We start from the raw sequence: 25,390 nt of genomic DNA, 5'->3' as shown, positions 1-25,390 counted from the left end.
CCTGTTTTCAGTGTATGGTTAGCCATGGACACCTCTGGATTAAGGGGCTTAAATGTGTTTTTTTAATTGCTGATTTTCAGATCCAGGTTCACATTCATTGAGAATACAGTTATTCAAAGAAGTTCACTTTTGGATACGCTGGAGATGCATTCCAGTTATGGTGGGTTTTTGTGCATGTTGCTATCACAACTCACATTTCAGCTTTACTATCTTTGTTTCAGGTACTCCAACATACCTGAAAAAGTCTACTTATGCTTCCTATCAGTTCAGTAGCATCTGCAAGGCAAAGATCATAGCTCTTACCTCCACTAGCAGTGTCCTTTCAAGGGTTTCAGCCACTCCTTTCAGAAAGTGGCTGAATTGCTATGGCAGCAGCAAATGCTTTTGGCTTAATCTGATTTTGGTGTAGAACCAGACAGCATGTTCCTTAGAGGACAGAGGTTCCTATATTACAAAACTGGCTCCTATAGTTGTCACAACTCTTATGTCAATGTTACATTTCTTTGTCATAGGAGCAAGATTGCTCCCTACCATACATGGAAAAATATTTTACAGATGTTGCTAGAACTGTAATAAAGTTTGTCTTGTTAGAACTGGTTGTTTTTGTATCAGATCTTTCACTCAGTTGACTAAGGCCAAAGCGCAGTTCTGTGATGCTTTGATAAACATGACCTTGCATGGTTTTCTGCACTAACACTCTTAACCAAGCTTGTAGAGGATGGACAGTAAAACCTCAGCTGAGGAACTAATTCTGCAATGGAAACATGTGATTGTGTATCATACTTCAACACTGAGAACACAATACATCATAATGGCTATGAATTATTACTGCTTAGAGGAACCTTAAACCAGAGCTGATAGCAAAGATGATTTCTTACCTCCAACAGCAAGGAAATAAAAAACATGAAAGAAATTAACACATGCGGGATGGCGAGAAAATTTACTTTTGTAGGATCTGGTTCAAAGTAGTGTTCCCTGATACCTTAGTACTTTTTCAGACCTTCTCTCAAAGAATGAGCACGTGCTCTAGGTGACCCTGCTTGAGCAGGGGGGGTTGGACTAGATGATCTCCAGAGGTCCCTTCCAATCTCAACCATTCTGTGATTCTGTGATGAGGAAACATATAATGCTAATAGCACAATAGGTAAATCAGCAATCAGTCTTTCTGAGTTTTTTCCTATGTTACGTAAAAGTATGAAGCATCAGAGTTGCATCCATCTGCTCAGATCCTTCCTCAACACTGCCACTGGCTCTGCTACAGTATGTTCTGTTTCTCATCTTTGACTTTTATTTCTGCTTAAATGTCTGCTTGACATTTATTTCTGCTTTTCCTTTTGCAATTGTTTTACTTTCTATCTTCCCGAAGGTCTTATTCTTTTTATAAATACAGCCTCTCTCAGTGAGACCAACTGCCTTGCAAGTATTAACGCTTCAGTGTAGTCTTCATTTCTGTCCAAAATTACAAATTTTATCTTCTGTAGATTATGAGTTACCTTTACATCTATTTCATATATATATTCACAGAAGTACTTTCCTACAATATACTTACCTGTTTGTGATGTTTTTCTCTTCAGATATTTTACTGTAGCTTCAGCTATTACATTAATTAACCCATCAATGTCGATGTTATGGGTTTTATCCAGTGAGTAATTTATTTCCTAAACACATCCCACAAATAAATTCTCTTAATCATTATTTTAAAACTTCTTGCAGATTTCTATTTCTATATGCAGAAGTTTGCTGAAGGCAACGTCTGTGCAGCAGGTTCTGCTGCCTCACAAATCCTAATGGCTTTTCATAAGCCTCAGGTAGTTTATTCTAAAAGTTTTTTACCCAGTTTTAGAACTGGTAATCCTCTCTAGAATCTGTCTAAAATTCCAAAAGTCTTCCAATGCTGCTTCGTTAAATAAACTGAATCAAATCCAATATTAAAGTTTCAAAAACTTTTCTCTTTCTAATTTCTCTTGCGGATCTTACTCTCTTCAGGCATGCCATTTCTCAGTGTGCAATACTCTTCTCATATCTTTAACGCAATCTGATAACAGCTTTGCTCAACCCTAGGCAGCTGCTGGAGATGAACAAAACCTAGAAGCCCTTACCCAGCAGTAATAAGAAAAATAATACTTTTTGTTCATACCCCATTTTTAGACTCTCTGCTTGCCTTCATACAGAAGAACTTCTCTACTTGTTTGCTATGCTCTGCAGACTTTGACTGTGTGGTGCTTTTAGCTGCTGTCCCACAATATTTTCTTTCTTACACTTCTGTGTTGCTTGATGTGTTCTTCTACTTCAATGTAGTACTCCAGGTGCCCTACATAATCCTTTTGGAATTAAGAGCTTAATTAGAGCTGAGTATTTATTAAAGCTACAAGGAAGCTAACAAACAGGTGAGGAAGGAGTTTGAGAAGGAGAGGCAATGAGATTTGAACTCATACACCCAGAGACAACAGAGTAACCACTGAACTAGAACGGAGCACCAAAATTTGAGAGAGAGGAAAAGATTTTTGTGGACAGAGTGTGGAAGAGGTGCATCTTAGGCTGTTCCAGCCTTTTAAAAGAGCAAAAGATTCAGCCCAAACCTAAACCTGTTTTCACAGTCACTTGGAAACTAAGGTGCATACGTCCAAAACTGTGATTCAAAAACTCTCTTGTTCAGGGAGGACTTAAATCCTTGATTCCTTGTTTGCCTCCCTTTAAGCACACAGAACTGCTCAATACAAAAAGCTCATGGATACAGCAGGCAGGTTGCAATCATATTTGACACACACACTCAGAGTTGGCTTCCTCAGGAAATACAGCAGGAGCAACAGCATTCTTTTTTTTTTTCTTTTCTTTTTTTTTCACAATATTAATATTACTTGCTTATATTTTAACAGTTATATTATTTATGTATCATATGTATAGCATATATGTATTTAAATTTATTATATTTAATTTACATTAATATAGAAAGTAATATTAATCTTGCCCAGTTAAGCCACTGGGCAAGTTAAATGATTTGCCCAGTAAACTATATCACTGAGACCACTTCTGTATTCAGTCACGTCTCCTACTGCTCAAAATAAATTAAGAGAAGCTGTCAGGCAGGAAAAAAAAAAAGGTCTTATTCTTAGAGAAGGCATAACTAAACTCCATTCAAAATATAGTGTAAAGGTCAAAGATTATTAAAACTAGTCAATAGCAAAACAATAGGCTCTGCAATATTTGAATCCCAATTTTTTGTTCATTGTGTTTGCAGAAGAACACACTTTTTCATCTCTGGGAATATTTATCACAACCTCCAAGGCCCACTGAGCATATTTGAGAGATCTGCTGCATTTTTTCATGCGTCAGTAAGAACAGATTCTTTTGAAGTTTTAAGTTGAAAGAAATCTAACAATAAAATACACTGTAAAAAGCTGTTTCTGTTAGGAGCCACTGCAGGAGAAAAGAAACCCAATATGGATTCTGCTGTCTAGCTGTATAAAATCTAAGCCCTGAAGGAGAAAAATCAGTGTTAAAAAAGCCCCAAACCCTACTGACCAAAGTTGCTGCTTTTCATACTTGGCTGATATTTTGTACTCAGAGAGATATTAAAAACGACAGGGTCTCCCACTGACATGGCCCCTCGCGCTAGGGAAGCTCTGCATGTTCCCAAACCTATAATCAGCTATGTAATTGCATACAGAGTCAAGGCTGATATTTTATATCTGTAGTTCAGTGACACAGAGATAAAATCATTGCAATGATGATACACATACCTTAAGAATCAACATTACAAATATAGATTATTTGGCTAAAATAAAATTATAAAAAAATCCAAATACACCTTTCTATACACTTCAAGATAAACTACCCAACCATCGTTAACCCCTCTGTGTATTGTCAACATACAATAAATACCAAATTATGAGTGGTGAATAACAGAATTTTAATTTCAACCTGAGATTTTACTGACTAGTTTTTATGGAGATGAAGTTGCAAAGAGAGAGACTTGAAAAGAAAAAAATATGTCCCTGATAATTAAACACTCTTCTTCAGCAACCTCACAAAACATTTATACTCATCATGGATTACGATATTCTGCTGATAAAAATCAGAGATTACAAATAACTTTCAAACGTGCATCTATACTCTAAATGTTCTTTATGCCCTTTGATAGATGTCCTACAGAGGTATGATCACAGCCACCTTTGCATGAATTTGTTTGAGCTTGCCGTTACACCTCAGATTATTAATATTATCCACCAGCTCTCAGGGATCCCACATGATATGGTTACTCATGAGTTGCATATTAATAGAAATCATTTCGTGCTAGTAAAAAAGAAATCACAGAGTTCCTGCTGGGGTCTGGAAAGCTTACGTCCGTATGAACTTGTCAACATCCCTGTTCACAGCCCATATACAAACATGCATACAGACATCCTGGACACTTGCAAAGTTTCCTTGAATACTTACCCTTTTAGAAGGATGAAACAAGCATAAATTCTTGCCTTCCTTTCTACAATGCAACTTTATGTCTGGTCCGGCAATTGTGTTCTATTAGAGACAATTTAAACTGACACTTGGAACTGAGGATCATGTTTTATTCGGTTTGGAATAAAAATCCTGATTCTCTGGAGTTTCGAACAACTCTAGTCAGGTAGCTTGACTAGGATTGCTGGTGATTACTCCACACAAATTGACACTGATCTTGTGAAAATTATCACAAAAAGGATATTATTCAAAATACTTTTATACTCCTATGTTTAAAATACTTCAGGTGAACACATCACAAATGAATTGTTTAAAATAGCAACAAAATAAAAAAAGGTTAAATACTTCTATTTTCACGTTCCTGGAAATTAACTGATATGGGACACACTGGAAGGAATTCTACAAAAAGGAAACCACTGACATAGCAAGAAGCATGTATTTAATTAAATGCTTTGCAAAGATACATGAATAAAGCTATGTGCATGACTTTCTTTAGGGATGGCCCCAGCTGTTTATTTTTTTTAAAGAAACAAACAAAAATGTGGAGAGCACAAATGCAGTAAAGAAACAAAAAACTAAGCAAGTTTGTACCTACATGCTTTACAAAGTAAAGCATGCTGGTGGTACAAAACATTCTATATACTGTATGACCAACAGATAAATGCACTGTAACATTGTTCTTTCACACACCATAAGCCTAACAGCTAAACTCTGAAAATGACATTGACAGTAGGCATCTTTATTTTATCAGCCTTCTATAGAGTCATTTAGCACCATCACTTTTTTTTTATTGTTATTATTTTTGCCCTGCCTATCTCCATTCTTGAAATAATAACAGAAGCATAGCACCTTTTAATATCTAAAATAAAAACAAGAATATTAAATGCATCCCAATTTCTAGAGATGAGGTAGCTCATGCTAAGAAATGATGGAACTTTCTTGCCTTGACAACTCAAGGCCATTAAGTCAAAAATTACTGGCGATGCATGTCTGGATGTCAGCTAAAAACAATGAATTTCTAAACTCTCTTTCTCTTTATTAGCAAATGGTCTGGTATACATGTGAATGACTTGCAACATACATAAATTGGCACCATATATAAGATACCTGTATAATTTGATATGTAAGGGCTTATTAGATGGACAAGTATTGGAAAATCAACAAGCATTGGGTTTAAGATGTATTTTGAAGATAAATGATAATTTAATGGAATTACATGGGTATATTGTGAGAAGTAAGAAGTCAGGCCTTAAAATTTATATGGGACAGTTCTACTGAAAACTCATATTTACCCCAGTAGTATTTTTACTTCATAAATTAATCATGGCTGTGGAATCCTCTTCTGAGCAGACTATTACATAGGAAAGTGCAGGAAAGGCAATGCCAAATTAAGATGGTCTTATTTGAAGAGATTTTATTCTATACAAGACAGATTTCTGTGAATGGCTATCCTACTGGCAACCACAGGAAGACATTCTGGGGTAGAGGGAGTAGACCTGATTCAAATACAACCAACAGTTCGCACAAGTGCTCTACTCTTCTGTTACTCAGTATGCATCCAAGCAAAAGAAATAATCCTTAGAGCTTTACATAGTTCCACATTAAAACTATCTATTTTGAATACATGTAAATTTTCAAATAATCTGAAGCAAAAGCAAGGAAAGATTCAGATTATTTTTAAAAGGTGATCATCGGTCCTCTTAAAATTGTACTGTTGTACTACAAAAGTTAATTTCAATCATTTAAAACAGAAGGTTTGTAAGTAAAATAAATATTCAAAAGGAGGCTGGGCATTTAAGAAGAACTGTATATACAATGCTGATCCAATATCAGCCATTACTTCAAGAGTCTCAGGATTAACTTCAGTCTAAGTTCATGTGTTTAATTGCTGCTGTTGCTGGGTAATGTGTAAATTTCCCCCCTTTCTCTTACACAAAGCAAACTGGCCCAATTTCAATTCCAAATTCCTGGTCGGTGCTGCCAATGTCCACCGGCGCAATATCTATGACAGGTAAGCGCGCCACATTCTGCGTTCTGTACTCAAAGACAGTCTTGCCCACATTCCCATTACGTTTCTGAAAAACAAAGAAAGGAAGCGTTAGGCCCGAGCTTGTGCGAGAAGCAGGCTGAATGCCAGCAGGTGAGCCAGGTGAGGTATTTCAGAAGGATCTCACTGTATCTCCACTGAACGACGCACCATCTTGTGCACTGCACCTTGATCATTTTAAAATGTATAATACTGCTTTTACAGTGATGAGCAGATCCTTTAGATTGACACATTAAGGCCTTCTCAAACTGGATTGATTTTTCTTCTTCTTATGAAGTTCTTCCCTGTGTGTTAATATGCTCCTGCACATGTATTCTTGGGCTACACTCCATTAATGCACACTCTAATTTATTTAAAGTCCAAAGCTAACTTTAAAAATATTTTGCCAATATCTTGATCTTGGCTGAGAATGTTATTGAACATGAAAAAAACTTATGCTACTTCTACCTGATCGTTTTGATTCCCACTGGGAATTTTTTTGTGGGACCATTCCTCCTTTCCAGCTAGGTCAGCCACAGCACCAACAAATTTGTTTTAGTGTATTGCTATTCATCTGGCAGACAAGTGCTTGAAGTTATTTGGTTTCTTTGTGGGATCCCCCACAGAGGTAAACAAGTATTGGGAGATGCAAGATGGTAAGATATATATCTCAGTATGCTCACTAATAACTAGTAATTTATAAATATCCTCTAAATAGTGCAGACTTCCATTAAGTGAACCCAGAACTGTATTAAAATATCAGTTTGACCTGTTACTTCTATAATTCATGTTGAAATTCTGCAGCATTTTAATTATCTTGTTCTATGAATTCTTGCTAAATTGAGGAAGAACTGACAATATTAGAAAAGTCCTTTTTCTCCATACCGAATGATAAAAAGACAGAACTTACAGAACAGCTGTCATGAAGAACAGTATATCTGAATCGGCTGTTTCCCTCTGCTTTGATCTCCAGGTCATTGGCGCCTTTCAGAATTACAGCTTTTTTCAGGTTCTTAGTCTGATCATCCATGTACCCAACACTGTTCTTACAATGGTAAGTGATATTCTGGGAAGCTTCCTTTGATAAAAGGCGCAGGAATGTCATTTGAGTGACAGCGGTATCCCCATACACAAACTGTGAAGATACGAAATAGATTAACATATATTACATGAAAATTCAAATAAAGTGTGTGAATTTTATACATATCTGCCATTCTCATAATCCTTTCCAGACATGACTAGCACAAGACCTATGACAGAAAATACAAGAATGATTTCATTTGTGATTTGCTGCAAGTTGAGGACCAAGAAATACAGACATCCTGTAGCAGGGATCATTTTGGAAAATTTTGATCGTAATGCAGAAACTTTGAAAGTGAACAACTGACCCTATTCTGGAAGGCAGTTGGGTGTCCACAGACATTTCAAGTTTTTGAATGAATACTGAATTCTTTCAAAAAATGGATTCAGTAAGAGCTAAACATTATGTATGAAATAGTAATTTATAGCAACCTCAAACTAGATAACAAACATCAATCACAGAAAACCCTTTTATATTCTACCTACTATATCACAACTTTAGGAGCTTGTTTTCTATAGAGTTTACATTTTATTTAGAAGCATCATCAACAGCAAAAGTTTGACTAAATAAAAATACCTATACATTTACATATGGACATTATAAAATTAACTTAGGCAGAAGTTTGAAAAATGCTTTTATATTTTTTCACTGTTTCTATAAGAAACTCCATCAATTTTTCTGTAAATAACAAAAATTCTAAAATAACTGAGATTTTTGCCATACCTGTGCAGTTTTCATTTTATTCATGCTTTGTGAATGATTGCAACATAGAAAACCACAGTTAGGAATGACTAAAAATGTGCACATTCCACTACACTTTGCCAAAAAAGAGAAAATCTTATTTATTGCTACTGTCATTATATACAAAATGTGTTATCTATGTTTATTGATATCAGAAATACATTTATTATTTAGAATATTTGAAGTGTTCATGCGACTATTACACAGATCATACTGGTAGTTATCAAGTCTGACAATGTTGTCAAAAATTATATGTTCTTTTATAGTTTTCCTTAAGATAATTTCTTCTGCCAAAGAGTATCTGACTTACAAAAACCCATTTTGTAGCTCTGCAGGCTGTTATATGTCAACTGTGACATTCTGGGTGATGGCAAGTTCTTCTGAATTTAGTAGGACGTAAAAGCACTGAGCATCTCAAAAATGCAACCAGTATCATATCTGCTCCCAATTGTTAAAGTTCTGAACTGTTATCAGGAATCTAGCTGATAATGGCACAGTTATTTTCACCCACCAAATACTCATTTTAAAGATGTTTAATTACTCCCTATGAAATAAAAACTGCAAATGCTTTCTATGTTTTTGATTCAATAAACTAGGAACAAAAAGGTACAAGCTGATGGAATAATTATATACTTTGCATATCATAAACTTATGTTATTTGGCAGCACCATTAAGCCTACTTTTAGCAGTTATCACAGAGGGAAAACCCCATGGAAAGCTAAGAGAGGGATTTTTGTCTGTCTAGACACTGATGTATTGGGTCCTGACACACATAATACAACAATCATGCTTTCTTTAAAACCAGCTTAGTTGAGAGAATTTATAAAGGAGGTTTTATATTTTTTAGGAGTAAAGAGTATTCTGAAAGAAAGAGTGGATTGCAATTAAAACAAAAGTTATTTAAATTATGCATTAGGATTTAAAGAAAAAGAAAACACTTTTTAAGGACAACAATAGAGAGTTACTAAAACAGATTGCTGGAAAAGTTGAAGTTTTTAGGATTAAGAAAAATAAACATCCACCAGCAGTGGTCTAGTCATAGCTGATCCTGCCTGAAATATACTTGCATAGTTTCTCCCAGACTCCCTTCCTATAACTGCTGTATGATAATAACAACAGATTGAATATCCACCAGTCAAACAATATTTATAAGGTTCTGACCACAGCAGACTCTGCTCAGTGCAGCAGATAAAATCCAAACCAGAAGGAACTAGAATAGAAGAGAATTCTTGAAATTAAACGTGTTTAGTTACCTGTGATCCCCTGTTCATATCAAGGCCATACCAAATAGGCTTCAGATCAGATGACCTGCTGGTCCACCATGTTTTGCGTGGTATAGTAGATGGGTTTGCAGAAATGCAGGTCTCTCCAGTTTCCATGTTGCAGTATACTTTTATAGCATCTTCAACACATCCCTGATTAGGATCAATCCAATATTCACCTACAAAGAAATGTGAACTCCACTGTATTATTAAGATTCCTGAAATAACTGGGGAGACAATACAAAAAGAAGAAAAACAGACATACACTTCATGTAACAATTTGGTTTGTATTTAAATGTGTGCTTTAGATATACATTATAATGTCGCTTTAAGATACAAGCTGATCAATATTTCAAATACTTCAAAATCAAGGAATTCAGACTTGGAAGTTGTTTAAGGTTATTAAGGTTGTTTAAATCCATTGCAAAGCTCCTAGAAACTCTCAGAACATAAAGACAACACAACAGTTAAAAGATGATTTTCCCTCCATATGAGAATCCGATGGCAGCTTCTCCAATTGTTGATGTTGGAGGCAAAGTTTCAGGACATGGGGAAAAGCTGGAAAGGCCTCCCATGGATCCTCTCTGCCTTCCAGTCTGTTCTCATTTATCACTGCTAACCAGTATACATTAGGCAAACTCCTAACTGGCATGTTAGCATATTACTACCTACGAATTGCCAATATGGAGAAGCAGCAGAAAATTCTGGATGGAAAGCACTCGCAGATTGTCAGCAATGGAATGCACTGGGCACCCACAGGCAACACTTCGAGCTGACAACAGTTAAGCAAATATTAACAAGTGAGGTACATGATTGCAGAGATAGGTTGGTAAGTGCTCTATGGTGATAACACTTCAAGAAGTAGCACTCCATGAAAGTATAAAATATTTCAGATGTAAAAATACATCTGAATAAATATTGAATAAACATGGGATACATCAGAAGATACACTTCATAGGTAAGAAGAAATAATACATTTGTGAGAAGTTTATGAGCTCCTAGTGTGAATGTCAGTTTAGACCATCAAAATCTGCATTATGTATTTTTTCAGTGACCCAAATATATTCTGGAATAAGTCAGAACAATATGGCACATACAGAAGATGGTGTGTTTATACGCACCACTCTTCTTGGAAGGGTGGCAAAGCTTCAGGTCATCACAAGTGCGTGCCGGGTGCTTCTTTGAACCATCAGGACTGCGCATAGTCTCGATCTGGCTGCTCAGTGACTTCAGTGTGGCATGGACTCCTGGATCTGTTTTATTGTGATCATCTGGGGCTGCTTCATCTTCAGTAAACTCTGGTAGTGGATCTGCCATAGCATCATCATAGTGTCCCATAATGTCACCAATGGCAGCAGTAAGGTGTCCTGGAGGGCCTGGGGGGCCTGGAGGGCCTGGATCACCTGGTGGACCCTAAAGTAAAAACAAACAAAAACAAAAAAGGCAATACAGGGACAGCTGAGTCAACTAGGCAAAATGATAGCGAAGGGAAGCCGGTCACTAATAAAGCAAAACTTCAGGGCCAGTCACCCTAGGATGCAGGCAACATTCAGATATGGATAACAAAATCACAGTCCCAGGAACAGAGGTAAGAGACTAGAACTGCATGTGAGGCATTCTCTCTGCTTCATGTCCTCACTGCCTGTCTTACTACCTTGCTCAATTTCTACTTATTCCCAGCTGTCGGACTAAACAGCTGGAAAAAGTCAGCAAGGAACGGCCTCTTGATTCCATTTTTTTAAGCCATTCCTCCCTCCTCCTTCAAATCCCTGCCTAATGAATTTATTTCTTAAAACTCCCAACAGCTGTAAGTGATTTTTTAGAACAAACTAAAATTCTTGTTTCTACTGAGTTGTCTTAGGCACACTTTGAATTAGTAAAGTCTGCAGGGAAAACTGGGCACCAGAAATATCTTTACATTTATTGTGCATAGTGCTGAGCTTTTTGGCCACAGGTCTCCAAACACGTGATACAGAATCCATTTCATCCTTGTTTGGCAGAATAGGTGTTTCCCTGAGTAAGGCTATTTTCCTGAACGAGGGGTTTTGAGGTCCTTCTGTCAACCTGGACTGTGATACTTGGGGAGGTAACTGAGTCTTGAGACAGAAAAGGTCTGTTGGTACACACTGTATCTCCACCTGCAGACTCTGCCAGCTCTTCCTTGGCAGCAGAAAGTCTGTAATATATCTTCATTGCAAGTTTGATACTCTGGTGCAACAGATGGTATATCTGGATGCAGCTTTTCCTTGGACATTAATTACCTCAGAATTTGCAATTAGTGCTCCAAATGTTTAATACAGAACACACACCCAAACTAACACATTCTGTGTCTGGCAAATGCAGCACTTTTATTTTATTTATAGACTATTCATTCAAGTTTTGGTGCCTCAGCAGAAGCAGAGATAATGAAAATTGGCAGAAAATTAAATGAAATAGGGTAAATATTAGCACATGATAAACACAGGAAACAACATGAATATTTGTGTTATGAGACAAAAGAACAGCAGAAACTGTTTCTCTCTGTGACTCATTATTTTAGGTACCCTTATTCCACATTTCCCATATCCACTCCAAAATAAGCAATGCAAATCTTTTAACTCTTCACACGATCGTTCATATCAGGCTGTTCTCAAATCCCTCTAATTTTTTATCTATACCCCTTGGGATGCTACAAATTATGTTTTATGACTTAGGAGAACACAGATTGGTAAATGTGGAATGTGTGGAGGGCATTTGGCCAAGTTTAGGACTTTTTTGAAAATGGTCAGACCACTTTTTCTTTGTTGCAAATTAGCTCATGGTGATGCCTGTAAACTTCAGATTAGGCTGAAGGTGAGCTGAGGTCAGTGTTAGATTTTGGGCTAGTAGTTTGGACTTAAGGATTTCCTTAATGCAAGGCATGATGGAGTATGCTGCTGGCAATCAGGGTCACCTGGCTGTTCCTAAGTCAGCATCACCTTTGTGGGACTGGAATTAATTTAATGGTAGGGCCAACATGAAAGCTGACTTTGCACTACTGCAGGCTCCAGAGGCACCCATTGAACCGTGCTTAGGCCTGAGGCTTTAGGGCACAAATTGCCAAATAGCCATGTTGAGCTGCAGATTCAGCACGGTCCAGCCAGCTAATTACAGAAGTAGCTTCAGGTTGGCCTAAGGATATCATAGGTGGATGAGACTAGGATACTCACAGGTCTGGAAGAAGTTAGTAAGAAAGTCCTTTTTAAACACAGTTACCCTAGCTATCTGTTGGAGAAACTATATCTAATCTTATGATTTGCTTTGGGCTCATGGATGTTTGAGAAATTGCTGCAATAGAGTGTAAAAAATTGCATTATTTGAAGGTAATCTCTTCCCTCTATGTTCCCATCAACTTACTTCAGGTCCAGCTTCTCCCACACTTCCTCTAACACCCGGAGGCCCAATTGGCCCAAGTGGTCCAGGACTTCCATCCTTGCCTGAAGGACCAACTGGACCTGGAGGGCCCTGGACAAAATGAGAGAAAGAAGGAATGTGTTTTAGCATTTAATAACAAAGTTATCGAAAACAGCCTTTTACAAGCATTATCTCTTCAGGAGGCAATACAATTACTTTTGTCCATTACCTGATTTTTAAAAATCACCCTTTTTCTTCTTCTCTAAAATTAAGAAGGTGGCAGTTTTAATGCTATTTTCTGAAGTCAATTGCCTGAGACAATACACCTTGGATCAGCTGTGTTTTTCCCAAACCATACAGGTGGGTTCAATTCTGAGTGCTACCCAAACTTTGGAGTAGCTGCTTTATGCCCACCTGTATATAGACCCAGAGATATCCTGTCACTTGGGAACACCCTAGGGAGCCATATCTTTCCGCTGCTTTTGGGTCAATGACATACATAGGGGGTATGAAAGGCAGAGCTGCAGTAAGCAGAGCTGCCACATGCATGGCTTCTTTGCATCAGCTGTAGCAAAAGTCTGTATAAAAAGACAGGAGCACCGTAGTGACTCAGAACTGGCCTTTTTATCTGGTTATAAGCTAGGCTTATGTTAAAGTTTTGTTATATCAAACAAGGTAACATCCCTCAGCAAAAGATAATACGGTTAATCACCACATGACACTGAAGTTGATAAATACCAGTAAACTAAAAATGAAACCCAAATAGAAATGTGAGAGTGGGGAAAATACCAAAACCTGAAACATGATACTCACCCGAGGACCAAAAGGGCCTGGAATGCCAGGACTTCCCTGTTCACCAATAGGACCCTAAATGGAAGAAATTATGGTATCATTGAGATATCTAAAGCATATTCCTTTAGCTTAAAAAAAACCCAGTGTGTGATATCTGCAAATATGCAGGCATAGGGTTATAATATGCATGAACAATGGGCAGTACATTTCGCTCTTATGATTAATTTTCATCCTATTGTTCTCTTCTGTCACAAAGACACAGTAACAACAGCCATCAAAATTTAGAAGAATAGAATTTTCTGGTGCTTGGCTATGTATAAAGTTGTTCCTGCAGAACAGCCTTGCTTTCATGACATTCAGAATCAGACTGGGTTACAAAAGAGTAACTGTCAGCACTATTCTGAAGTGGAAAGATGCTTTGCGGTTCTTTTTATTGACTCTCTTCCTGGATGTTGAAACTTTCAGCCCTTGCACAGGTCAGTGAACAAATGACAAAAATCAAGTTTTTCATGGCATTGCTAACCAATTGCCACTGCAATCAGGAAGTACTTGCAAATATTTTAGAGACATACTGTCACACTGGCAAAACGTCTTGTAAACTCTAATGTGCTGCTTTGAAACTATCAACTTTTGTAATCATCCTGTGCTGCCAAGTCATAGATTCTCAGTGACTGGCCCCTTTGGATTGGCACAAATGAAACGAGCAGAACGCAAATCTTGCAAAGCACAAGTGCAGACAGTCAGGCCACTGGCAAGCACCTATTGGGAAAAAATAGCTCTTGTATTTATTTATGTATTTTAAATAACTATGGTCCCAATATATGGTTCAACTAAAAAGAAAATAAAATTACAGTAAAACCAGAACAACTTACAGGAGGACCAGGAAGACCTTGAAGCCCAGTGAAACCCCTGTGTCCTTTCTGGCCCCTATCACCTCGATCTCCATTGTCACCTTTGTCACCACGAGGCCCTTGGGGACCCTGTAAGCATCAGTGATGAAATGTAAGATTCTGGACTGGAAAAAAATTCATTTTGCTTTAGACACTGCTCTCCGACCTCCTTCACTACTAAAGCTAGAAAGGTGGTGGTGCTGGGACAGCTCCAGGAATCTTAATTTTTACCAAAAAAAAGTAAAAATTACATAAGACAGTGTTGTGCTTAATTACATTTGCAGTAAATTTAGTCTGTTTAGCTCTATCATACAGTCAAAAAAACTGTGATAAAAATATTTAATAAGTTACATAGCAGAATTACTAATGTTGAGAAATATCTTTGTCATAGTACATATGGCAAATAATTGTTACAGACAAGATTAAAATATTATGAATCTTTACCGTAGGAATCATAAAAGCTACTTTCAGTATGACGTCCCCCATATTGCACCTTTACTTTTCACAGTTCCTTCATTATGATTAAAATGCAACTGAAGTTCCATTCCCTAACTACAGATAACAGTGTTCAGGTTCTCCAGAACAAATGGCTTGGTTCTATTAATGTTATAATTTCATTCTGGTATTTCTGACAGTTTCAAACTTCTCATATTGATTTAAAAAAAATCATTGGAAAAAACAGTTTCTGCTTTCAAATCTGTATTTGTCAGCCCAAATTTCAAGTTAAATCTCTCAATGCAAAATTCCAAATAGTTTATCAATGACATCATTATTGCTAACTATTTAATAAACTTTTCCTTTTTCTCCTATGACTTTTGCTTAGGGATAGGACAGCATTCTTTTGAATTTCCCAAGTTTGAGATTAAGTTTTTGTTCCAAGCTTGGATTGTAAATGAGTTATATAACAGAAAAAGATGAGTTTTGTTTGTTTTTCCATTTGGATTGAAGTCAGAATCTCGTGAGTTGAATAAGGCAGTTTCATGGAAACAGGTGATTTTGTTACATTTCTGCCATTTTGATCTAAAAATCTGTCTTTCTGTTCAGTATTCATTTCTTTCTTCTCCCAAAATTTGATTTGTCAAACACAGACTCTAGCCATTTTCAAGCTCAGGTCATACCCATCATCTGGACAGCATTGCCCTCCAAATAGAGACTTCAAAAGCATTTGTTATTTCTCTGAAACTATTTTTAAAGAAAGCATAGGAATACTAGTATATTAAAAAAGATCTGCGCAGCTTTACAGCTTGGAAGACATTCTACATTCATTTGCAGGCAGAACACTAGAAGTTCAATCGCAATTCAGCATTCTAAATTGGGCTCAATTTCCCTTACACTCCCTTGTAAAAAGTATCTCAGATTATCCACAGTGACTACGGAGAACTTACAGGCAAGCCTCTTTTTCCTGCACGACCTGGGGGACCCATCGGACCTCGAGAACCCTACAAAGATTGCATAGAGATGACATGTGAGGGAATACACAAAAGCATATACAATATATTTTTGATAGACAAAAATAAAATGCCTCACTTACAGTTTCACCTCTTTGACCTGCATCTCCTGGAGGGCCAACAGGACCTGGAGTTCCTGGACCCCCTGGGGAACCTGGTAAGCCTGCAGGTCCAGGTTCACCACGATCACCCTGAGAAACATAATTTCAACATTATTCATCTAAATAATACTTTAGCATTCCTATTCCATTTTCTAGCAGTTATGATTTACGAAGATATCCTTGCTGTAAGAACTCAAGTCTGAGTTTCTGGAGGCAAGTGTTCTTAGCCAGGTTTCCTCAGCTTTGACAGGTACTTCTTATTCAAAGCTGTAATATGTTTTTTTAGAAAAAGTCCTCCATTCAGGGAAACTGAATGAAGAGAAATAGCCTGCAGTAAATAAATAATAAAATGGAGATTTATAAAAGTGACTTAATAAAACAATATATTCTTACACGTTCTCCAACAGCTCCATCTCGTCCAGGAGTACCATCATTACCAGCAGGTCCCTAGAGTTAGAGAACCAAAAATAGGACTATTGATTTGCTCTGTAATCTTGCACTTGTATAAGAACAAAGAACTAGAAAGGTGTTCTCCATCTCTAACTTCAACTCTAGGAGAATAACTGCTAGACTAGTGCCTTTTTTTTCCATGGTATTACACTCCAATACTTACTTCTGGACCAGCTTCACCTACAGGTCCAGTGGCACCTGACTGGCCTATAGGTCCTGGAGGACCTTTATCACCTGGTGGCCCTGTGGGACCTTGTTTTCCTGGTGTACCCTAAAAAAGATGAGAAATATCACATCATAATTTAAATCATAAAATAAAGAAGACACAAGAAAATTGCTGCCTGTAAAACACTACTTATGAATCCATAATCCATAATCTGAAATACCATCAACATTTGTAACTTCCAAAAATTGAGAATTAATGAAAGCGTTTGTATAGATTTTTGATATATATTTGATATACTATGTATTTTTAAACAGTTTCATTGTGTTAGCTGCTTTTTATTAACAGCTGTTTGAATAGGCCTTTGACTAGGAGTTGCACTTCTAGTTAGTCTTTCTAGTAGTAACTCTAAGCACACACTCCCTTGATATGTCAATACGTCTGGTGGCATTATCCATGATGGACAAGAGCTTGCTAACTCTGGGAGACTAATCAGACTCTGGAAAAATGTAATGCAGCTTGAAATAACTAACATAATTTTTTTGTGTGTCTCAACACAAACACAGCTTCTGAGCCTGCAATAATCTCTGGTTCACTTTAGCTATAAATTGACTTTATGAATTCGGTGGTGTACAGTTGTCCTCTGCCCTTTTACTAATACTCTATTTAATGACTTGCTCTCCTGGATCATTAGGCTTTCTGAGAAATATCTGTAAATCCCATGTGAAAGCAAAGAAAGCCCAAATGGCAATTTTGAAGACTGCAGTTCACAATGACATTTATGAAATATTTACTCCCATTCAGGTGGCCTTTGGGTACCTAAATGAAGTGTGAGGTTGGTTTTTATTTTTTAAATACCTAATTTCCAGTCAAATTCTAACATGTTAACTAGAAGCCTTAACACTATTACCCATTTACTTTTAATTCAGGTTCAGATCCTGCATTATGGCAAAAATAAAATCTTCTACCTTATGCATTTGCATGAGGTTTAGTTATTCATTACTCTCTCTCTATTAAATCCTGTAATGGGGGTTTTCCAACTTTCTCCTCACTCACTGGACACTACACTCTCAGATCCACAAAGCTGATGAAGATGCTTAAGACTGGTATATTGACTAGGTTGTTACTTACTGCAGGACCTGGCAGCCCAGGCATGCCTCTTTCCCCTCGCTGTCCTGGCATACCAACAATACCTCTTTGACCAGTAGTTCCTGCTGGACCAGGGGGGCCGTCCGGGCCCTGAAATCCGCAAAGGATGAAACATTACTATCACTTCACTATCAATAACATAGGTAACAAGATCAAGCCTAGAGTTAGCTTAGAGAGAATTAATACCATCAACGAGAACGTACCGGCTGCCCGTCTTCCCCTGCGTCGCCCTTGTCTCCAGGACCTCCCGGGGGCCCAGCTGGCCCTCGATCTCCCACACGGCCATGAGAACCAGGATCACCGCGAAGACCTGGGGGACCTTCTTTTCCTGGCTCACCAATAGGCCCAGCAGGCCCTGGAGCTCCCTAATAAGATTAAAAGACCTTGTCACACTAGACTTTGCTCTTATCACGGCAATTAAACTCTAAGGACTGTGTTTTGATTAACTAATAAATACACATATGCTAAGAAAGGACCAATGCGTGATGACCCCAAGCTAGTACCACCTCATTTACAGTGGTGTTGGACTCCCAGGATTTTCAAATGATGTACAAGCTCTATCCCTCTTCCCCCCTTTCCCCCTGCCCCATTGCAATTCCAAACTTCCTCCTTTAAAGGACTTTTTTTTTTTTTTTTTTTAAATCTCAGACATGCAATTATGGCCAGAAAACTCACCCTCATTCATTCTTTCCAATATCATCAAGCTAAAAGTTCATATTTAAGCTTTCCATTCCCTTTGTCCCAATTAGTGTTTTCTTGTACCTTTGACCATTTACCAAAATTCTTTTGAAAGACTTCACATTTATATTATGTTTTAATACAGCTGCTTTAACTTCTCTTCACCTTTTGATAAACTCACAATGACTGTGAGTCATTTTTTTCATGAAAACATAAAAAGACACATGAAGACAGTGACACACAGAGAAATGGAGCTGAATTTTTACTTGTTGAGCCACAGCTATTTTTTTTATTTTTATTTCAGTGTTTCTGCAAATGTTTAGATGTAAGTGTTCTTTTGGTGCTATTTTTTTTTTTTAGTAGATTATATTAATAACTTCACAGGTGGGATAGCCTGGCAGGGGCCTGTTCCTTTTACAAAAACTCTCCTAACTTCAGATATCACTGAAGAAAAAACAGTAAGAAAAAAAAAAAAAAGGACAAGATGATACAAGATGTGGTTTCATTTCTGCAAGCAATTAATTCACCCAAGCAGTTTGAACAGCTCAAAGCCTAACCAAAGCCTACTTCACCCAGTGGAAAGTCTTGCACTAACTTGGACACACTGGATAAAGTCCAAGATTAACAAGCTTTATTTAATAAAGTAGGATGCAAACCTGCAGTCACAGAAGTCTGTGCTAACAAGCTGCTATAGCATCAGGCCACAAACACTGCTTCATCTTTCCTGTTTCAATTAGTCTTCAGGTTTTCGACTATCATTTTATAAAATGCACCTATTAGGAATATGTGAATTAACTTACAGTAGGTCCTGGAGGCCCAACTCTTCCAGCAGATCCTGGGAATCCAGTAGCACCCTAAAAAGCATGTTAATAACAACTTTACAGAAAGAATACAGCATTTTTTACCTGAAATGATCTTAGCTCAATTAATGAGCAACTGTTATAATTACAGTGTGTGAAATGCAAGCCGAGATGAAGAAAGATATGTGCATTTTTTCCTTTACACACATTTTATGTAAAATTGTATTATTAGATTATTTATAGACAAGTTGCAGAAAATAAAATCTACTTACAGGTGGACCCTGAGTTCCTCGACCACCTTTCAAACCGGGAACACCTGGAGGACCCTAAGAAGAAAGAGAGGTGTGATAGTGAAAACTCAGGACATTTTAAATAAGCAAGATCAGCCTATGCCACTGGTTCTCTGATAACGTTCTTTATACTTACTGGTGGACCAGGAGATCCAGCAAGGCCCTGTGGTCCTGGCGATCCAGCATCTCCTTTCTGTCCAGGTTCCCCAGGTTCACCTTTCACACCTGGCTGACCATCAGGGCCCTAAAAGAAATAATAAAGAGAAGAGAGATCAGGTCAGAAAATAGCAAATCCTTCCAGTCCGAGAAAGTCAATCTGTAGGGTATTTCTGGAAGGCAAAAAAATCCAGGAGAACAAATCAGCCCAGAAGACAGTAGTAGTGCATTTGCTCAATGAGACAGTTCAAGAGAATTGTAACTTTTCACCACAGTCTTTAGATGATCACAGGTAGGATTTTCTGAAAATTTTGTGAAGTCAATATTTGCATTAAAAATATTGTCAGATCTAGTTCATATTTTTCTTTTCTTTAGACCCCTTAGTATCTATATATTTCCTATTTTCCTTGGCAGCTATTACATATCTAAAAGTAAAAGGGATTCAGCAAACATTCTCTTTTCTAGATTTTTCCACCCCAAGAGAAGTAGATGCCTAACTATTTGTGAAAGGTCTGAAATGCACTATTGCCTGTGGGAAAGTTTGGGGTATTCACTGAAACACACAGACTTTCTACTTGTTCCTTTTATTCATTCTAACCTCAACTTCTCACGGGGTAAATCTTTGCTATGTTTCAGCAGATGACAATTTACAACTTTCCTCATTTTAATCTCAAAGGAAACAGCATATTCAGGAAGATGTGAAATCTGGTGAACAATTACATAATCTTATCAACAAAAACACTTTTCAACTGTCCAGAGTATTTATTGGCCCTTTTCTTTACATGATATAATAATGGGAAAAAGAAACAGCTCTTTTTGTAAAAAAAATGTGACTCATGTTCCAGAATTATACTCCAGAATTATTCATAATGTAAGAAATGAAACGTGTCAAAGCATGAGTAAAGGATTAGTGTTATACAACACGTACCGGAGGACCAGCAAAACCAACAGCACCAGTTGGGCCATTTTCACCTCGGGAACCCTGGTCAAAAAATGAAGAATTGTTTTTCACATAAAATTCTTTCTATATACAGTATAATTTGCAAGTAAGAAGAAAAGATATAAACTATTTACTATCATAAGTGTAATTATATTCTTGCTCTAGTTATCAGAATTAAATGATCACTTAATCACACAATAGTCACATTTAATGTGTCAATCTCACATTTAATCACACAATAAACACAGTGTTAACTATGATGTTAAGATCTAGCACAAGTTCAAGACTATATATAAACTTTCAAGAACTTTCAGAATTTAGAGAAGGAAAACATGTGCAAGGACTAAAACCACAATAGGAGAAACTCTGTTCACAACCACTTTCAGTCAGAGCAGGATTAGCTGAGAGCACACACTCTATGTAAACCTACCATTCCAATCAAACACACAGGGCAAAAAAAACAGTAGTTCAAACATCTACTTTACTGTGAGGTCAGAATGGGCTGTGAGCTGCTTCAGTTGAGCTTACCACAGAATGTTTCTTTGGAAAAGAAGCAGATGATTGCTACCAAGGCCCAGCACTCCCCAGAGGGGTGGAAGCTGTTCCAATTTATACTGGAAATAAGGTTGTTCTGATTTACGACAGAGTTAATCAATTCCAAGCAGTATCAAGGATCTAGAAGGGCTGAGCCCATAATTCCCTAATCATCAAAGTCAACCTTTAAAATCCTTAAAATCACAAATAGGCAGAAGATGACAAGTTAACATAATTAGATCAAGAGAGATGTATCTCTGTCCATTGTCCTTCTAAGTATTTATATGTGTAGAGTAGTATCTGGTATAGGCATGCTTTTAGAAAGATTGAAATAACTAAAAGTGGTGACACGCTTTCAGGAGTGAGGGTAAATAAGGGTAACTCTATGCAGAAATTGCCCTAACACCAGTACAGAACAAAATCTGACAATAGTTTTACAAGTGCACAGCACTGAGTCAGGCACTATAAATTTTGGCTAAAAAGGAAAGAGAAGAAAAAGAGGAAAACCTATCAACAAGTGAGAGAAATGCCTAGAGTTTGGATCAGTGTTAAATATTAGTCCCTTAGCAATATTTGTCAACTCATGCCAGGCAAAAACCAAACATGTTTACTCACAGGGTTTCCACGGGAGCCAGGAGGACCAACTAGACCGCGAGGACCTGGTTCACCCTTAAAATAAAATTAAAGGTTATTTCCCAAGTAACTTGGAGCAGTGAAATTGTTAATAAAGTGTGCTGCTATTAAGAAACTTCAGTAGGGAATGGCACAAAAATCTGGTTACCTTTTCACCAGTGGGACCTGCTGGACCCGTTGGGCCTACTGGACCAGGGAGACCCTGTTGAACAAATTAAGATAAAAGGAAGTTAGAAAAGAGAAGCTTCAAAACCATTCAGTTAAAACTTCTCTTATTTACCATTTTCATGTGCATTTTAGCTCCTTTAAATTCTTCTCCTTTACCTCTGCAAGTTTGTTGGGTCTTCTTTATCTAAAATTTACTCGCATTTTCTCTCCCAGAGACTGAAAACCTGTATCTCAAAAGCCCTGCTTTCCCTCATTCTCTCATTCTTCACTAACTTCGTCTTTTCCTTTTTGCAGTGTTTATGAAGACGACCAATGATCAAAAAGCTCTGGCTTTATTTTGCTCTCTCAGGAGGAAATGAGGTCCTTTTCTCTAACTTGCACAGAAGCTCTCTAGATCTTTTCTGCTAGTACTTCACTGTTTAAAATAACAAAAAAGGGTCTATCATTACCTTTGAAGGCTCATTTATTTATATCATGCAAACTCCTGAAAAGTGTCCTTTTTGTCCTCCTTGTGGCATTTAGGCATACCAGTTCCAATCTCTCCATCCAATCAACTGCACATAATGATCCTGCAGCACTAACCATATTACTTTCTTGAATACTTAGATACCCCAATTATAATTTGCTTTCACTAGAAGCAGAATATCACAGACTTTGTGCATCACATTTGTATTGAACAAAATTTCCCTCCCACAAAAAGGTGCCCTGGAAGCTGCTTCAAACTGTAGAGAAATACAAAAAAGAATGTGTTAACAAAAGGTACTGCATCGCTGTCATTGCTCTAGTGACAAGGAGCAGAAATATCTGCAGATACCTGATTTTAGAAGAGGGATCTACATTCAGCTGACCATGTACTTAATTTACTTATTCGTTACTGTAAACTATGAACTTGTCTTTTAACAACTAAGAACTGTTCTATATCTATGGAAACTATCTGACCTATATAACTAATTCCAGCTAACAGCTGATAATTCTGAGTTAAGGCTTCTGTATGCTACAATTTCTCCAAAACCCTTCTCTCCTCTAACTAGAAATTTAGTCCAGGTGGTACTTGAGAATCTTTCATATTTATCTCAGATTTCCAGATGTTTAGCAGCTAGTACTCCAACTGGTTTGCAAAGTTGAAGAATCTCAAATATATGGAATATATGTACAGAGTAATGCCAACACTTCTGGAAAGCAAAAAAGGTCAGTGCATACACAGCAAACCTAATGCACTTGGGGTTCTTGGACAGCTGGTCTTCACAGAAGAGTGAATGCAACATGTCTTGAACATATTAGGTTTACTGCATATGGGCCCATCTGCATTACTTACGCACAGGAGATTCAATGCTTTGCAGAAGTGTCAGTAACTCACTGCCCTTGTGCTGTACAGTACATTTACAGGCATTTTTGCCTGCAAAATTCAGGGCAGAGAGAGGGCAAATCAATTCAAATGAAAAGGAGGTATCCAACTTAGCTCAACAGTCAGAGCCAGTGGGTCTGCTTTTTGGCTACTGAACTCTGCCTGTCCCTTTTTCACCTTTTCACTCTTGTTCAGCTTAGGTAAATCCCAAATCAACATTTTGCTTCTGAGAATCTTTTCCACTGACACCTTAGCTCCCATTATCTATCACACAAAACATGGGCTTGAACACAAACATCCCAAAACACTGTGCATAGCAATCTTGAAAAAAATTTAGAGACCAAATTTGGAGGGTAAGTGGGATGAGATGATTGTCAACCCATGATATCTTCAAGTTGAAAATTGTTTATGAGCTGAGTACCGCTAACACAGTAAGCAATCTGCTATGTGGAGAGTGGGTCTAAAAAGAGTGATAGATTTACTTACCCTTGCCCCATCATTGCCAGCTGTACCTTCAGCACCTTTCTCACCTACACCGCCCTATGGAAAATACCAGAAAGTCAAAGTTGTGGCACCAAATCCTGAATAGTTCATATCCTGGAACAATTACAGTATTAAGAGACAGTTAATTCTATTCAGCAGAACAGAGATAAACAGACTTACCCTATCACCCTTGGGGCCAGGAGTTCCAGCAATCCCTCTTTCTCCAGGCATACCTTGAAGACCTGGTGGGCCTGGATCCCCAGGCGTCCCACTAGGGCCTGGACTTCCCTGAAATGAATAAAAAGTGAGTTTTTGTCCATGCATTTGAGAAGTATCTGTGTCTCTAGGCTGTGCCTGAGTTGCAGTCTCAGGGGTACAGTTGTAAGTCATAATTTTCTCTTAAATTTGGACCTAATTCATATCCAAATACTTTTCTTTTCCCATTGTATTACTCAGGAAGTCCAGCTGTAATACCGTAGTCTTTCCAAAATACATCAGTATGTACTCAATGCATCCTGGGGTGAGGACTGGCTAAAAGAAACTCTAGCCTCTTTCTACCTTGACAAAGCTTGGGATGCAAGATAGGTCCATTACACCAGATAGCAACAGGTAGAAATTGCCAGGAGCAGAGATGCTTTATTTATGCTTTGCTTCTTACAGTTATGTCCTTTCTGTATATTACAGATCCCATAGTACCACAGGAACTCACTTTTTGGGGTGATCTTTCCAGACCCAACTAAACCAAATGTAGGTGAAAGTAAGGGCTTGCAGTTTGGCTTGCAGTTTTCTGATTTTCTTTTAAACACTCAACTGTGCTTTGTCTCTTCATGTAAAGTGACATGGTTCTTAAAACAGGGCCAATGCTAATTAGTTTTCTGCAGTTTAGAAATGGCTTTGCTCTGTTCTACTGAGAAACACAAAAAATATTTTAAAATTTAGATCTATATAAATGAAAACAAAATGTGATTTCTCAACATTTTACTACCTTGCATTGCATTCATACTGTTATACTGGAATAACACATTCAATACTGCATGAAAACTCTCCTCCTAGAACCCTCATCTAAATAAGATAGCTTTCATAAAAAGATAACCATTTTACAATAACAAAGACCCCTCTTTCATGTTCTTCCAAACAAGCAGAATTATACACGACATCACTGCAGCAACATAAATCTCCATTCAGCTTACCTTTGGACCATCTGGACCATGACCTCCAGCCATACCCTTTTCACCCTGAAGTCCTGATGCACCTGGCTCTCCCCTTTCTCCTGGATTGCCACGTTCTCCCTACAGAACAGATAATTATAACATTTAGTAGGCAGGAAACAATTCTGGTAGGAAAAACGATAAATACACCCTTCATACAGTACTGCTATTTGAAGAAAGAGCCCAGGAGAACTTAACAAAAAAAAAAAAAGATTTATGCTTTTA

The 25,390-nt window shown here is 37.5% G+C and overlaps 1 protein-coding gene across 1 annotated transcript in view; it reads right to left on the bottom strand.

Moving 5' to 3' along the window:
- Positions 1–4,877: 4,877 nt before the first annotated feature.
- Positions 4,878–25,390, bottom strand: part of COL5A2 (collagen type V alpha 2 chain) — a 115,845-nt gene continuing 95,332 nt past the window's right edge. The window contains exons 33-54 of the mRNA XM_013960576.2: positions 25,148–25,246; positions 24,138–24,245; positions 23,961–24,014; positions 22,110–22,163; positions 21,944–21,997; positions 20,783–20,836; positions 19,835–19,942; positions 19,681–19,734; positions 19,409–19,462; positions 18,134–18,295; positions 17,913–18,020; positions 16,782–16,889; positions 16,562–16,615; positions 16,151–16,258; positions 16,005–16,058; positions 14,602–14,709; positions 13,751–13,804; positions 12,941–13,048; positions 10,687–10,978; positions 9,557–9,744; positions 7,392–7,616; positions 4,878–6,530 (exon numbers count right to left, since the gene is read on the bottom strand). Of these exons, the coding sequence (XP_013816030.1) occupies positions 6,384–6,530; positions 7,392–7,616; positions 9,557–9,744; positions 10,687–10,978; positions 12,941–13,048; positions 13,751–13,804; positions 14,602–14,709; positions 16,005–16,058; positions 16,151–16,258; positions 16,562–16,615; positions 16,782–16,889; positions 17,913–18,020; positions 18,134–18,295; positions 19,409–19,462; positions 19,681–19,734; positions 19,835–19,942; positions 20,783–20,836; positions 21,944–21,997; positions 22,110–22,163; positions 23,961–24,014; positions 24,138–24,245; positions 25,148–25,246 (2,355 nt within the window). The 3' untranslated portion in view covers positions 4,878–6,383. The remainder of the gene's footprint in view (positions 6,531–7,391; positions 7,617–9,556; positions 9,745–10,686; positions 10,979–12,940; positions 13,049–13,750; positions 13,805–14,601; positions 14,710–16,004; positions 16,059–16,150; positions 16,259–16,561; positions 16,616–16,781; positions 16,890–17,912; positions 18,021–18,133; positions 18,296–19,408; positions 19,463–19,680; positions 19,735–19,834; positions 19,943–20,782; positions 20,837–21,943; positions 21,998–22,109; positions 22,164–23,960; positions 24,015–24,137; positions 24,246–25,147; positions 25,247–25,390) is intronic.

This window comes from Apteryx mantelli, chromosome 6, assembly GCF_036417845.1.
Source record: "Apteryx mantelli isolate bAptMan1 chromosome 6, bAptMan1.hap1, whole genome shotgun sequence".
Classification (NCBI taxonomy): domain Eukaryota; kingdom Metazoa; phylum Chordata; class Aves; order Apterygiformes; family Apterygidae; genus Apteryx; species Apteryx mantelli.
This window is presented reverse-complemented; position numbering and strand designations above follow the sequence as displayed.